Below are 14,731 nucleotides of genomic sequence, written 5' to 3' on the forward strand. Positions count from 1 at the left end.
AGCAGCACCTGCTGGAGATCCGCGGCCTCAAGGACGTGAACCAGCGGCTGCAGGATGACAACCAGGAGCTGCGCGAGCTCTGCTGTTTCCTCGACGACGACCGGCAGAAGGGGCGCAAGCTGGCGCGCGAGTGGCAGCGCTTCGGGCGCCACGCGGCCGGCGCCGTGTGGCACGAGGTGGCCCGCTCGCAGCAGAAACTGCGCGAGCTCGAGGCGCGCCAGGAGGCCCTGCTGCGCGAGAACCTGGAGCTCAAGGAGCTGGTGCTGCTGCTGGACGAGGAGCGCGCGGCGCTGGCGGCGACTGGGGGCTCAGGCGGCGGCGGCGGCGGCGGCGGCGGCGGCGGCGGCGCCGGCTCCCGCAGCTCCATCGACAGCCAGGCCAGCCTGAGCGGGCCGCTGGCGGGTGGCGCGCCCGGCGCGGGGGCCCGCGACGTGGGCGACGGCAGCAGTACGTCCAGCGCGGGCAGCGGCGGCAGCCCGGACCACCACCACCATGTCCCACCCCCGCTGCTGCCCCCTGGGCCGCACAAGGCCCCCGAAGGCAAGGCAGGAGCAACACGTCGGTCCCTGGACGACCTGTCGGCGCCGCCGCACCACCGCAGCATCCCCAACGGTCTGCACGGTAAGGACTACACGGGCCGGGCAGCTCGGGTCTCCCTGGCTGCAGCCCCTTCCCTAGGCTGCGGCGAGAGGAGGTGGTCCCTGGCGGTCGCACTCGTGCGGCCGCCACTGCAGACTCCTCCTCCAGCTGTCATGGATCCTGGACCAGGGGATCCCGCACCCACCCGAAGTGGGGCTTTGGGCGGTTGTGGGCTGGTCCAGTGCTGGAGCGTCTTTCTGTGCAGCTCAGAACCTGCTGCTGGTCCGGTCCCAGGAAAGTTTCTAGCGGGTGTAGTTGCCAAAATTGGCGTCTGTCACTGCTGGGCTGGCGGTGGGCGCCTCATCCCAGCCTTGGAAATCCTTGCCTAGTAGCGGGAAGTTCTGAACAGAAAAGGATACAAGGCCTCTTTGAGCGCAGGTGAATTTCCCCTCTTGCAGCAACAGGTGTCCTCCAAACCAAGCAGTGTCCACGTGTGTCCAGTGGCTGGAGTTCTGCAGTAGGGTGCGGGGATTGGGAGGGTGCACAGGCAGCTGCTTGAGACCCAGAGGCAGCTGGGAAGAGGCCTGGGGCTCAGAGCCTTTCTGGTTTGCCATAAATTCCGCCCTTCTAGTCCCGGGACCTTTCTCAGCCGAGACTCTAAGACTTTCCCGAGGGAGATGTATTTGGAACGGATTCTAGCTTTTCTCCTCTATCTCCGTTTCTTTGTCTGTAAAATGGAGATGATGACCTCTGCCTCGTGGGTTTGAGGTGGAGATAAACCTTCTGAAGGGATTTAAAAACTGTTGGTCGCCTTATAGGAGGTGCCATGGTCATCCGTGACCAGGGTGTGGGTGCGAGGACCTTTGGCCTCTGTCAGCGCCTGTCTTCCACGCCCATGTTACTGGTGCGCCCAGTGCAGAGGGTGGCCCCAGCTTGGGACTGTGGGAGCCTGCAGCCTGCTCCCTCTCCCAGCCCCCTGCTCAGCCCTTCTGCTCCCTGCCGGCGGATCCAGGGCCTCCCTGTTCTTACACGTTTTTTGGTTGCTTGGCTTCCAGTTCTGCTGGTAGTTACAACTGCCTGAACTTTTTGCCTGAAGGTGGAGAATGAACAGCCCTTTCTGGTTGCCTTTAAAGCCTTTCCTAATTCAGAGAAAGTGTGTCTAGGCCTGAAATAACTGCCCTCCCCAGGACCTCTCAGCCTGAGCTGGGGAGGGACGTTTTCTTCTTGGTTCGGTGGCCAAGTGGCCTCTGCAGGCGTGATGGGGTGGGGGCCGGGGTGGGAGAGATACCCATGGAGGTGGGGCGGGGGCAGTGCAGCATATTTTTCCTTTATTTACCATCCTGAGCCTGTGGGTTCAAGGCAGGACTGACTGGGTTTAGAGGGATATTTTGTTACTGATTAGCAATCTATGGCTACAACTCAGGTTTCTCTTTGTAACACTGTATCCGCCCCCACCTCCCACCACAGGCTGCTTGAGGGCAGTGAGAGTAGTGCAAAGTTAGGTGGTTTAATTCCTTGGGGCTGTTTAGAGCACCTCAGCCCCTTTGACTTCGCCGTCCTGGGGGGCTTTTGAAGGGTCAGTTATCTGGGCCTCGGTTTCCCCAAGGGCAGTACAAAGGAGCAGACTGCTGCAGTCTCGTGGCTGGAAAATGAAATGTTTCTGGTTTTCAGCTGCGTCATCAATGACACTTGGCGAGAGTGCCTCTCTGCAGGACACTGGAGGGCTGGAGTGTTTAGAGCATACTTGCAGGAAAGTCTCTGTCATGTTTTGGGCAAGGAGATGCGGCCCCAGTCTGGCTCAGTGGGTCAGCTGCGAGAGAATAATACAGGAGTGGAGGACTAGGCTAGACCGAGTTTTCCACCCCACTGGGGACCAGTGGGGGGTTGAAGTATAGGGTTTCCCACAGAATCCATCCTCCCCCAAGTCCACTTAGCACAGGACTGCTGCAAATGTTGTGGCAGCAAACCTTTGCTCTGGGGTGAAATGAAAATTCAGCCTTATTATTACAAATTTCAGTTACAGATGGAAGTATTATTATGAAGTTTTGTCTCTTAAAGCCACATGTGGCCTTGGGGTGTTGTCCCACTAATATAAATGGAGTGCTTGGAAACCAGGAAAGGCCCTTCTCTTAGGAACTGAGTTTTTCTTTCTTTCTTCCCCCTCCCCCTCCGTTTTTCAAGACAGGGTGTCACTCTGTCACCCAGGCTGGAGTGCAGTGGAACACTCATGGCTCACTACAGCCTCAACCTCCCAGGCTTAAGTGATCCTCCCAGCTCAGCCTCCCAAGTAGCTGTGATTAGAGGTGTGAGCCACCTCTCCTGGTGAAACTGGGTTTTTCTGTTCTGGGACTTATAGCTTTAAATTGAACAAAGATTGGGCCTGAACTGAGGGAGATGATGAATCTCTCTCTGGGTGGTGTCTAAAGTGGGGTCAGACCCCAGGCTTGCGCCTCATGTGCTTGGTCTTTGCTTCTCCTCACAGGAACCCTGGGGAAGCAGTATTATCCCCATTTTACAGACAAGCAAGTCGAGGCTTAGAGGGGTTCCTAGCCTTGTCTGGGAAGGTGGCTGACACTGGAAGTACCTGTCCTGGGTGGGTTTGCTGCCATGATCATCTGTTCAGGCCGTGGGTCTGAATCTGTTGTGCCCTTGGCCTGTTGTCATGTTTGCTGTTACTATTAATCAGGGGATACTGGTGACTCCCTATTCTTGATTCCTGACCAGGTTTGCCCTCTTTCTCCCGTGCTGGGAAGTGTCACTTCCTTATCAGCGACCACTGAGCAGATGGCTGATAACCCCGTTACCCAGAGGCTCAGGTGTCTTGAGTTTGAATCTCAGCTCCTCCATGTATATTGGGCAAGTTATTAACTGGCCAAGCCTCTCTGTGGTCCTCTTCTGTAAGGTGGACAGAACCCAGAGTACCCCATTATCCACACAAGGTTGAATGAGGTCAGGATCTACGTACAGTAGGTTTCTCTTGTTGTTAGAGTCCTTGGGGCTCTCCCAGCACACCTTGTTTTCCTCTTCAAAAGTGCTTGCTGCTTAGACAGCTCACCTGAATGTTTGTGTCTGAGCCTCTTGTGTGGCCGCGCTTGCTGATGAGCTAGTGAGGACAGTGGCCCTGCTCTCCTTTCTGGGGAGCTGGTGGCAGTTGCAGCCCTGCTGGGTGCCCTGGGAGGACTCTAGGGGCTGAGGTGGGAGGTGGCCCATCTGTATGCAAGGCAGCCCTGGCTGAGGCTGGCCTGGCGGGCCTGCGTATTGTGTATGTACATGCAAATAGGCTTTTCTCCTTGGCTGCTTTATTTGTTTGTTTGTTTATTTATGTATTTATTTATTTTGAGAGAGGGTCTCACTGGTCACCCAGGCTACAGTGCAATGGCACTACCATGGCTCTCTGCAACCCCAACCTCCTGGGATCAAGTAATCCTCTTGCCTTGGCCTCTTGAAGCTGCCGGGATGACAGGCATGTGCTACCATGCCCAGATAATTTTTGAATTTTTTGTAGAGACAGGAACTCACTATGTTGCCCAGGCTGGTCTCGAACACCTGGGCTCAAGCAGTTCACCTGCCTTGGCCTCCCAAAGTGTTGGGATTACAGACATGAGCCACTGCACCTGGCTTTGGCTGGCTTTGGCTGCCTTTGGTAGAGGTCTGGTCTGGGCTGACTGGCCTTGGGACTGGGGTGTGCTTTGCTGCAGTCCACTGTGGCACACTGAGGCAGGTAAACCCCAACACCAGAAAGTCAGGTTCTCCTTCATGAACTGATAGAATTTTCAAACACAAGAATTTTCAGGTTTTTCCCACCTGCCCCTCCGCCTGTCTCCTGTGCCCCACCACAGGCACCACGCCCCCTCCTGCCCATTCCCAGGCATTTCCTCCCCTCCCCTGATAACCTCCTCCTCCACGGTCCACTCCCCTTTAGCCACCCCGGAGGAACCAGGATTCTAGCAAGCCTGTGGATGAGCCCCATTTACCTTTTAAAGTTTGGATTAAAATTTTGAGCTTCTCAAAATGAGACAGGTTTGTTCTCCTGCTTGTGTTTTTGTTGGTTTAAGAGGGAGGATGGAACGGGGTGGTCTAGGCCTTTAAAAAAACGAGCACGCTAACTCTGAATAGGTCTTTTCTGTGCAGCAGCTCAGCTAATAAGGCTGCTTTTCCTAAACCCAGCTAGGCTGGGGAGCAAAGGTCAGTGAAGACAATGGGGTGGGTTAGATAAGCCTTTCCCCCTCCTCCTTCCCCAGCCTGTCCCAAGGGATCCATCAATGGCCTTGGGATGCTGTGCCTCAGAAAGGAGGGCTGGCCTTGAGAGGCTCCCAGGCAGGTGACCCAGGGGTGGGTAAGCTGTGCCCAGCGCTTCACAGTTTGCCACAGACAGCATCCCGGTCCCAATTCCATTCTGTTCAGAGCTTCCACATGGTCCCAGGAGGGAGACCTCAGCATCTCCATATCTTAGATGGGGAAATCAGGGCTTGGAGTGGTGGTGCGGTCACTTGCTCTAGGTCCTGGGGGGCTGGTTAGGGGGCCTGGGATGCGTCTTCGGTTTCCTGTGTCAGAGTTCTGAGCCCATGGCCCTGTGCCTGCTGCCCAGGGACTTCCAGGGGAGTGGTGACCTCTGCCACAGAGACAGTGCACCTCCTCCCAGGATGCCAGGCCCTGGGCCTCATTCCTGTCTCCTTGTGTCTTGGCATGGAGGAGTGGGGCAAAGGTGGTGCAGGGCAGGCCACCTTTCCTGCGATGGCTGTGCCACCCCACCTCTTGGTTTCTTCTTCCCTCACTTCTCTGCACAAGGCTGGCTTACCACCGCAGCGGTCGCCCCACCAGACCTCTTGCTCAGGCCTGGCCTGTGAGTTCCCAGGACCAGCACATGATACACAAGGAAATCAGTGGTTTGCTCCTAATCTGTTTTCCGCCCGTGGGGATTTTCCAATCCATGCTTGTTGCCTTCATTTGCGCAGAGAATTGGAAGTCTGTTAGGCAAGTTCCTGAGCCTCCACGGGCCTCTGTTTTCTCTTCTGCCAAGTGGGAAAATGTTACCAACCTTTGGGTTGAGGGAGGAGGGTGTAATGAGTGATCTGTGTAGCCTCTGGGGGGTAGCGGCTCCTGATGTGCAAAGGCCCCTTCTCCCACTGCAGCATTCGACACCAGGCATGCTGAGGGGCAGTGTAGCCCTCTGGGCAGTGCTCTGGCTCCAGGGTCAGAGAGCCCTGGGTGAGTTTTGGCCTTGCTACCTGCTTTATGACTGTGGCAGCTTACTGAGCCTCTAAACCTCAGTTTCTTCATCTGTATCCTGAGGCTAATAATGTCTCGATCCTAGAACTGGGCCTTGAAGGATGGGCTCCGTGGCCTTTCATTATTTCCCGGCCTCTGTGGATTCGCCTCCCCTGGGTGGGAGTGGGAGATCCCCTGACACACGCTCGTGCCCAGTCTAGGGTCGGAGCCAGCTGAGTCCTCATCTAGTTGTATGGAGGGAGCCAGCATCCCAGGCAGGAATAAGAATGGCCAAGGTCTGGAAGTGGGGTCTGGAGCATGGCGTTGAGAACCTGGGGCCCGCAAGGTGGACCCAGGATGTGTGTGGGGAGATAACCCTTAGCGGGGTTAGTGCTGTGTGCACCCCCACAGGGCAGACCCCAAAGTCCCAGCTTTTCAAAAAGACTTTAGTGCCCACAAACAAGAGTGGCCCCGGTGGGCTGTGTTGCCTCTGGGCCTGGGGAGCGCTGCGTCAGGGGAGGTTGCGTGGACACTGAGAAGGGGCATTCCTGAATCCACTGAGGATGGCGCTTGTGGACACCCCAGACAGCTCTGGGAATCTGGTTGAGAACTGTCGGAGGTGGGAGGGCAGGTCTGGTTGTCAAGAGCCGGGCGACAAGCGGGGCTTGACCTCACAGGTGGTAATTTGCTCTTCAGGAGGAAGGGAAGCATCTGCGAATTTCACTGAGCATTTACTGCCTCTGAGGTCTGAGCGCCTCCTGAGTAGTGATTCTTGGAGTCTGGCTTGTGGGGTGGTGGTTCTGGAGCATCACTCTGGTGACCACTGTGGTGTGGGCTGGGCTAGGGGAGCAGGGAGTGGGAGCTGAGGGCTTCCGTTGGGAGGAGGTCTTGGCCAGGAGAGAGGCCACAGGACAGAACCTTCTGTAGTTTCCAGACCTGGTGAGCCTGCTCCAAAGTCCTGCTGTCAGCTGCTGTCAGCCTTCTCATGACCTCTGACCTCTAGGGCAGGCGTCCTGAGCTCTTGGGCGGGGCTTAGGCAGGGCAGCGCCTGTGGGAGATGCTGCCACTCCCAGGTGGCTACTGTGCCCTCCATCCCCAGCGCCGATGCTGCCTCCGGCTACTCCCACCCCTACGTCTAGGGTGGTTGGGATCAACATCTGGGATCCAGGCAGGGACCGCTCTGGGGCTCAGAATTCTCATCTCCCTGCTACATAAGAACAAGAGACCCGAGTAGCATCCCCAAAGGCTTGGGGATAGAGGAACAAACTTGTCTGCTGAAGGGACCTGATGCTTCTTTGACCATAAAATGTCAGGAATGGTCCCCCTCCCCGAAGCAAGCAGCCAGGATTGGTCACTCATACATCCCCTGTCTACACAGGCAGAGGGTTCTGGACAGGCCTGGAGCCCGGTCACCGGGGGATGGGTGCCTGCTCTTCAGCAGCTCACCGCTGGCCTCCAGCTCTTGGAGGGGCTGAGCAGAAAGATCAGGACTATTGACTGCCTGTACGTGTTCTTGGGTTTGCCTTATGTCTGCTGTTCAAACAGACGCGTGGAGCATGCTTCACTGCAGTGGATGGCCCTGGGGAGCAGGTGAGGGTCTGAGTCCCTTTCTTTCCTCCTGATTCCTCAACAGCAGAGACCTTCTGCCATTTCCTCAATTCAGAGCTGGGCATTTTCCCTTCCCAGTTGTAATATGGGGCGTGTCTTAGAGCCCATGTGCACATTTGCTGGCAGGTCTTCCCCTGTCTGCCCCTGGAAAAGCTCTTGAGTAGACGGTGTTTCTGCGGCTGATGGTATCTGAGAGTGGAGCAAATGCCAGGCCTGGGAAAGCCGGAAACCCCTGAGCAAACTTCACGGAGTCCTAAGGCATTGAGAGACTTGAGAAAGACAGGGGCCCACCGCAGGGCCCGCCACGTGGGTGCTGGAGCCCTCCCTGCTCACCTGGGGCCCTCTGTCATTGCTGTCGGTCCATCTGGGAGTTTATGAGCCTGGGACTCTGGTCCTCTTGATTCCCACTCTTGGCACAGAGTGGCAGGTTCTGAAAGTCTTTTGGATGGAACAAACGTGTGCCTGGCACTGTGCTGAGAGCAACTGGGTTTTCTCTCACTCGCCTCCCACAACAGTTGCTGGTCCCCACTGGGGTCCCCGTTTCAGCTGAGGAACAGGCCCAGGGTGGTGAGGCAAGTCACAGCAGGGGCAGGGTGGGGCCGGGCCAGGCCAGGGGCTCCCGTCCAGCTGACCCCAGAGCCTGTGCCAGCTGATGTGTCCCAGTTCCCCTGCCCTGTGGGTGTGATTATTCATCATGCCACTTTGCCTCGAGGAAGTGCCCAAGTTGGTATCTTAACCTCTTCAGGTGTGCTGGGAGCTCAGAGGAGGGGTGGCTGAATTGGGAACTGAGATGGGCCTTGAAGATGGACTTAGTAAAGCAGAAGAGAGCAGGTGAGAAGAGAGACCAGGCTTTGCAGAAAGAACGGCCGAGCTGGGCAGATCACCTGAGGTCAGGAGTCCAAGACCAACCTGGCCGACAGAGTGAAACCCCATCTCTACTACAAATACAAAAATTAACTGGGTGTACAGGCACGTGCCTGTAATGCCAGCTACTCAGTAGGCTGAGGCAGGAGAATCTTGTGAACCCGGGAGGCAGAGGTTGCAGTGACCCATCACACCACTGCACTCCAGCCTGGGCCACAGAGCAAGACTCATCTCAAAACAAAACAAACCAAAACCAAAACCAAAACCAAATGAAACCAAAACAAAAAGAACCGAGCAAAGGCGTGTGGTGGGCATTCACCTGCACCTTGGGTTCAGCTGGGGTGATGGATAAGTGGGGACCCAGGACAAGGGTTGGGGCAGTGAGCAGGGCCAGGACAGGTGGGGTCTCTGAAGCCTCTTCCACTGCCCCTGAAGTTGCTGGGTTGGGCTTTCCTTCGGGGTGTGGGCAGTTCTAGTTCCAACCTTTTCTGATGGACTTTCCAAGGGGACCCAGAGTTACCTGTTAGGAGTCCTGTTAGAAACTGGAAACTTTATAGCCTGTCCCCCTCTTTCTCCTGCTCCCCACCTGATAAATATGCAGACACATCACCTGTTGGGCCTGAGTGGCCTTGTCGGCTGACATGCCCCGTGCCTGGGGGTCTTGGGAGATTACCATTGTTCTGTGGATTGGACAATCCAGACTGAACCAGCGGCTTCAGCCCGCTTGAGACCCAACCATGTGTAAGTCCCTTCCTCTCCCTGGGCTCTCATTTTCCTATCTGTAAAATGGGAAGCTTGGATGGGCTGAGCTGAGAGGGACCCTCATCTCCTCTGGCCCTTTGACTCAGAGCCACAAGGAAGGGGTGGCCTCCCCTGACCATCCTGCCTCCTATCGGTCACTCTGTGGTCGTATGAGCCAGCTCTTTTATATTCCTGGGGATTCTCTTCCTATACCCTACAGCCTGGGTTTTATCTCCTGCCTGGTGGTTGGTCCTTGCCTTTGGGCAGGTGGGGATGGTGAGGCTGCCTGTGACCACATGGGTACCACTGTCGGAGCTAGAGATGGTGACCTGTCTAAACGCGGTTTGAGGCTGAGACCCTGGCCCCGGCCAGCCTCCCCTCCTGCAGGGCCCCAGTGGAAGTACCTGCCTCCCCTATCTGATGGACTCAGTAACGGGTTTAGCGCAAGAGGAGAATGCCGAGCTTCGATTCCTGGTGCGGGTTTGCTGGGGACAAGCCTGAGTGTTCCTGGACTCCAGGTTCCTCCGTTTGCTGTCCTGTCTCTCTCCCAGTCCAGAACGTTGTTGCGATGCACAGTCAGTGTTGGAGGGAGGAGTGAACAGTCCTGGAAGGACTGACCAGGTGCCAGATAGTGGCTGACCCACTTTGCCCACCTGTCTTTCTTTTCTCATTTGTACACTTGGCACCGAGTTAAATAAGTTACTCCCTGCCCCTGTCCCCTGCCCCCACCACCAGCAAAATCAAACCTCCCCAAGAAGGTGATGATTTGCACAACCCCACCTTCCCCATTTCCCCTGAATAATTGCTGAAATATATACCTTTTGGTTTTTACCAGTGGTTCCTAACTGTGGCTATATATTAGCTGTCACTTAGAAAACTTTAAAAAATACCAGTGCCTGTGCCCAGCCCCAGAGATGGGCACCGTTGGTCCTGGTGTCATTGGAGGCTGTGAAGGCTCTGGAGTTCTGCTGGGTGGCCACAGCCAGGATCCCAGAGAACAGCCATGGGCCCTGCCAGCAGGCCAGCTAGGGACAAAGTTGCGCCCACACTGGGCACCACAGAGCCTGGCCGGCCAGGGTTGGGAGGCCGGTGTCAGTTCATGTTAGCAGTGAGGGGTAAACGGCCCTGCCTGTGTTGCCCCCTCGCTGACCTGTGCTGCACGGACGCTGGGGAGATGGCTTTGGCGAGGCCGTGGAATGCCGTTTTGGGCCCTGGACGCACCCTGGCTTGCACCCCTACCTCCCTGCCCCAGGAGCTCAAATCAGCTGCCAGGCATCCCCATGGAGGTGGCTGCCTTTGCCACCCCCTTTTCGTGGGCTGGGCAGGTGAGGTAGAGGCCTTTCCAGGCTGTTTTGAAGGGGACAGAGGCAGGCAGGGCCGGTGGCACCAAAACGGCAGCTATGGAGAAGAGTCGACCCATTTCCAAAAATAGACCATCCACTGTCAGGGGAAGCATCTCTTTGTCTTCCCAAATCTGTCTTTCCGTTGGCTCACAGGTTGTAAGGCAAGAAGGAGGCCCGCTCTTGTCTAGGAATCAGAGGCTCCCTTGAGCATGGTGCTCCCCTGCCTGGCACAAGGGCCTGATTGTGTGGGGCCCTGAATGCTCCCGCCTGTCACGGTGCACGGCACCGGCCCGGCTCCCTAATGAGCCCGCTCTGGGAGTGGCCCTTTGTGGCAGGTTCCGGCCACATTGCCCGCGGCAGGGCTCTGTTTCCCGGCTGCTTAATATCCCTCGGCGGCCCTGGTGGGACAATGGGACACTCCCCCAACCCACCCACCCTTTCTCCAGAAAATTAAGAAGTGAGTTTCTCCCTCTTTCAGCACCTTCTGTCCTGGCTGGCAGGGGAAGGTTCCCCTCTTCTCCCCCTCGCCTTTGCCCAGTCCCTCCTGGGGGACCTCCCTCCGCTTCCGCCATTGTCTCCTTTCTCTTGTTCCTTTTCAGTCTGTCCTCTGGCTCCTTCCCCACAAACAGGCTCACGTTTCCTGGTCCAAAGCAACACAGAGCCCCTCCTGTCTACCGCTGTGCCCCTTGGCCTTCCTCCCTTCACCGGGGGATAAACCCTAGAGGCTGAGGCCACCTCCTTCCTTCTCCTTCCTTGGCTCTGGGCAATCCCAAACCCTGGGAGTGGTGGCTCTGGTTCTGTCCAGCAGCCTCTTCTCATCTCAACTTCCTGATGGCATTTGATGTTCCCCTGGGCTTGTTTTCTAGAATGGGGTGGTGTGCTGTTCGCCTAGGACCTCCCTGAGCAACTTCTAGCACTCTCTCCAGCCCCTCCTGCCTGGGGGAAAACATCGCCCTGGGCCGGCTGAGCAGTCTCTCCCTACCACTTGCTCCTGGCCTTGCAGCTCGGGTGTCCAGATTGCTAGTGGTCACTATGCTATTCACCTTGTGTCTTCTGGGTTTGGTTTCGTCTCTCCCCTGCACTCCTGCTCCCCTGCCTAACCCACAACCAATCACAGTCAAGGTTTCCTGGCTCTAACCCCGAGTGGTGTCCACTAGCCACATGTAGCTGCTTCAACTCACTTTCATTACTATTAAGTGACATGCAGCCACACCGACCCCCTGCCTTCGCACGGGCTAGTACCGTGCTGACAACGAGATGAGGAAAATGCCACCATTGCGGGAATTCTGCTGGGCTGCGCAGGGCTATCATCCCAGCTACTTAGGAGGCTGAGGCAGGAGAATCTCTTGAACTCAGGAGGTGGAGGTTGCCGTGAGTCGAGGTCATGCCACTACACGCCAGCCTGGGTGACAGAGTGAGACTCCATTTCAAAAAATAAAAGAAACTTGACACCTAAGCGTGGAGTCAGGGCTTCCTGCCACCTCCCCACCAGCTGCAGCGCTTTACCACCCTGGCCCTAGAGTTATGGCCCCAGGACAACTTGCCATGCAGAAGGCACATTGCAGGCCCTCAGGTGACCCCCCCCGTCCTGCCCCCTGCACAGACTGAAATCCCGCCCTTCCTCTGAGGTGCAGGGCAGCCTTTGCAGGTGGCTGGGCTATAGGATGTGGGACCTGCAGCCCTCGTGCACTCAGCATCTGTGGGAGCTGTGGGAGCCTCCGCAGCCCCAGGCGAGGCTCTTGGAGGATGTCCTGCGGCCATGGGTGCCAGGCCTGCCCATGTAGGAGAGGCTGGTAGCTTTGAGCGGGTGCATGTGGGGGTCCGTATGTCTGGGCAGGAAACCTGAGCCCAGAGAGGGCTGCAGGCTCCAGGGGTCTCCCCGGCAGAGCCCAGCCAACTGGTTCCCAGCCGCAGCACCTTGTTCTCGAAATGAGGCCACAAAGGATTCAGGATCAGAAAACAAAGAATGTGGCTTTTAAACTGGTGGGGTAGGGGCAGATTGGACACCGGCCAGTGAGGCATACCCGCGCCCCCCCCAACCCGGGAGGCTGCAGACTGCCCTGGCCTTGTCACTAGGGCTTTGAGCTTCCTCGCCTCCTGCCCTCTGTGCTGCCTCCTCCCCTTGGCAGCGGCTGGGGTGGGCAGGTGCCTCTTGGGGTTAAATGAGCCGCCGTGTCCAGCTGCCGGCCATTACTCTGGCCGTCCCTGGCGGATGAGACCATTAGCACCGCAGCTGAGGCTCTGGCTCTGGGCTTGGCCCCTGCTCACTGCAGCCTCGTGGTGCTCTCCTATGGTGACTCACCGAGCCTCTGGTGTGTTGGTCGGGGGTGGGGGGCGTCAGGGTGACATTGGTGTGATTACAGCAGCAGCGCACACAGAGAGACTGGACCTGGGTCACACCGACCCCAGCCCAGCTCCCAACCTGTCCCATGCTAGGACTTGGCTGGGATACTTGCTTCGTCCATAAACAGAGGCTTCCCCGACCTTGTTGGTTGGGAAGGTCACATGAAAGCCCCTTCTTTTTTATTTTTTCTTTTTTTAAGCCACTAGACCACCAGGAAGAAAGACCTTTCCAAACTGCCTTATTCTGGAAATGCAACAGCAGTGTTGGTGGTGGGGGGAGCCATGGCAGGCAAGGGGATCTCTGATGTCAATGGCCCTGGAGGCCCCCGGTATCCTCGACAACCCATCAGGCCTCCCAGTCTCCTCCGGCTGCTCCTCTTTTGCTGAGCTGTCCCTGTCAGCCAAGGGTTTCTGGTGAGCCTGCCACCAATGCCTCTGCCTGCTCCAGCTCTGCCCTGTCACATTCCTTCTGCTGACAGATTGGATGGAACAGTGCAGGCAGTGTGGTCAGGAGGCCCTCGGGATGCTGCCTGCCCTCCTGCTGGTGCCCCCACCCTGAAGGGTAGTCCCCAAGACTGGGAGTTTGGAGGACCCCAGGAGGGGTCAGGAGTCTTGGGATGTTCCTTATGCTTTTGCTGGCGTCCCCACCCCAGGGCTACTCTGATCTGCAGAGACTCCAATCCCTCTCCTCTGAGTTCAAAGCTTGTCCCCCGTGAGTGCTGGTCTGCTGTGGGCAACACCATCTGCTCTGAAGTGTGTGGCACGGAAATGTTGTGTGCACCCTGGATGAAAAGACCCCTCGTTTGGTGCAACCCAAGCTGTGAGCAGGAGGGAGGCAGAGGGAGAGCAGCCATCCCTGGGGTCTGCCCTCCTGCCTACAGCAAATGCACCGTGGGCGTGGCTGCGGTGGAGGAGGTCACTTGGGCTCTCGGAACCCCTGGGCGCAGGCAGGGGTATAGGCAGCAGTGTGATCCTCCTGGCTCTTGCTTTATTTTGGGGGTCATGACAGGAGGCAGATACCTGGGCCAGCTCAGGGCCGCCCATGGCCCCATAGCAGCCCCTGCTGCCTCTCAGCAGCCTGTCCTCCTCTCTGCACTGGTCACATGGCTTCTGCAACCCATCAGCCAGTGCATCCACAGACTCCTTAACCGGGACCTCTGAACCCCCAAAATGACTGTGCAGCCTTGCATTTTTCCTGGAATAGGGACTGCAGCTTTAATCAGAGCCCAAAGTGGTCCATGACTCAGGAAAGATGAAGAATTCAGGTAGGAGGGTTGGTGAGGCTCCTGCCTGAAGCCTTTAAAAAATAAAAATAGATCAACTGAATGCATGTTCGTGGTCGGGAAACTCCACGCAGAACACAAAGGCATAGAGTCGAGTAAAATCCAACAGCGTTCTGCGGGTGCCGGTTACCCTGGGCTCCCAGCCGTCCTGGCTGCGTCTGTTGTCTGGCGGATCTGGGCCATGGCTCTGCGCTCACCCCTGCCTGCTCTCCTCAGCGCTCACTCTGTTGACGCTGCTTGGGCCTCTTTCCTGAAGCTGTTTTTGTTTATATGAGGGCTTTAGGGTTGGGTCGATGTTTTCATGCAAACATCTGCTTCCTGGACTTCTTCCTCCTGATTATTTTCTTTCTTCCTTAGTCTCTGACCAGTCTCCCCAGGCCTCCGTTTACCCACAGGTGAGGTGAAGCAGTTGGATCAGATCCATGGTGCTCGGAGACCCCGGAGGAACTTGGGGAAGCTCTAGGAGCCCAGGCCATCCTTTTTGTCAGCCTTGCCCGGGGCTCCTCCTAGCCTGGCCTCTTCTCTTCGTCTAGTAGAACCAGTACTTTTGGGGGCTTTTTTGGCTATTCCTGCTGCTTGGGGCTTTGAAGACCTGCGGTGGCCTGGTTTTTCACTGCAGGACCACCTTCCAAGTGCTTATCTGGGTGGGGGAATGACCTGACCCCCAGACCAGAAAGGGCAGCCGGGGGACCCTTCGCCACCGCCTGTGCGAGGCTTCCCTCCTCCCAGCTCGCTTCCTCAGGCCTCCTGGGCCAGCGCCAT

The 14,731-nt window shown here is 57.1% G+C and overlaps 1 protein-coding gene across 1 annotated transcript in view; it reads left to right on the plus strand.

Annotated features, from left to right (window-relative positions):
* Nucleotides 1–14,731, plus strand: part of CCDC85C (coiled-coil domain containing 85C) — a 93,643-nt gene that overhangs the window by 436 nt on the left and 78,476 nt on the right. The window contains 1 exon segment of the mRNA XM_023205604.2: nt 1–621. This exon segment is cut by the window's left edge and continues 102 nt beyond it. Coding sequence (XP_023061372.2) covers nt 1–621 — 621 coding nt within the window.

The sequence above is a fragment of the Piliocolobus tephrosceles genome, chromosome 6 (genome assembly GCF_002776525.5).
Source record: "Piliocolobus tephrosceles isolate RC106 chromosome 6, ASM277652v3, whole genome shotgun sequence".
NCBI lineage: Eukaryota > Metazoa > Chordata > Mammalia > Primates > Cercopithecidae > Piliocolobus > Piliocolobus tephrosceles.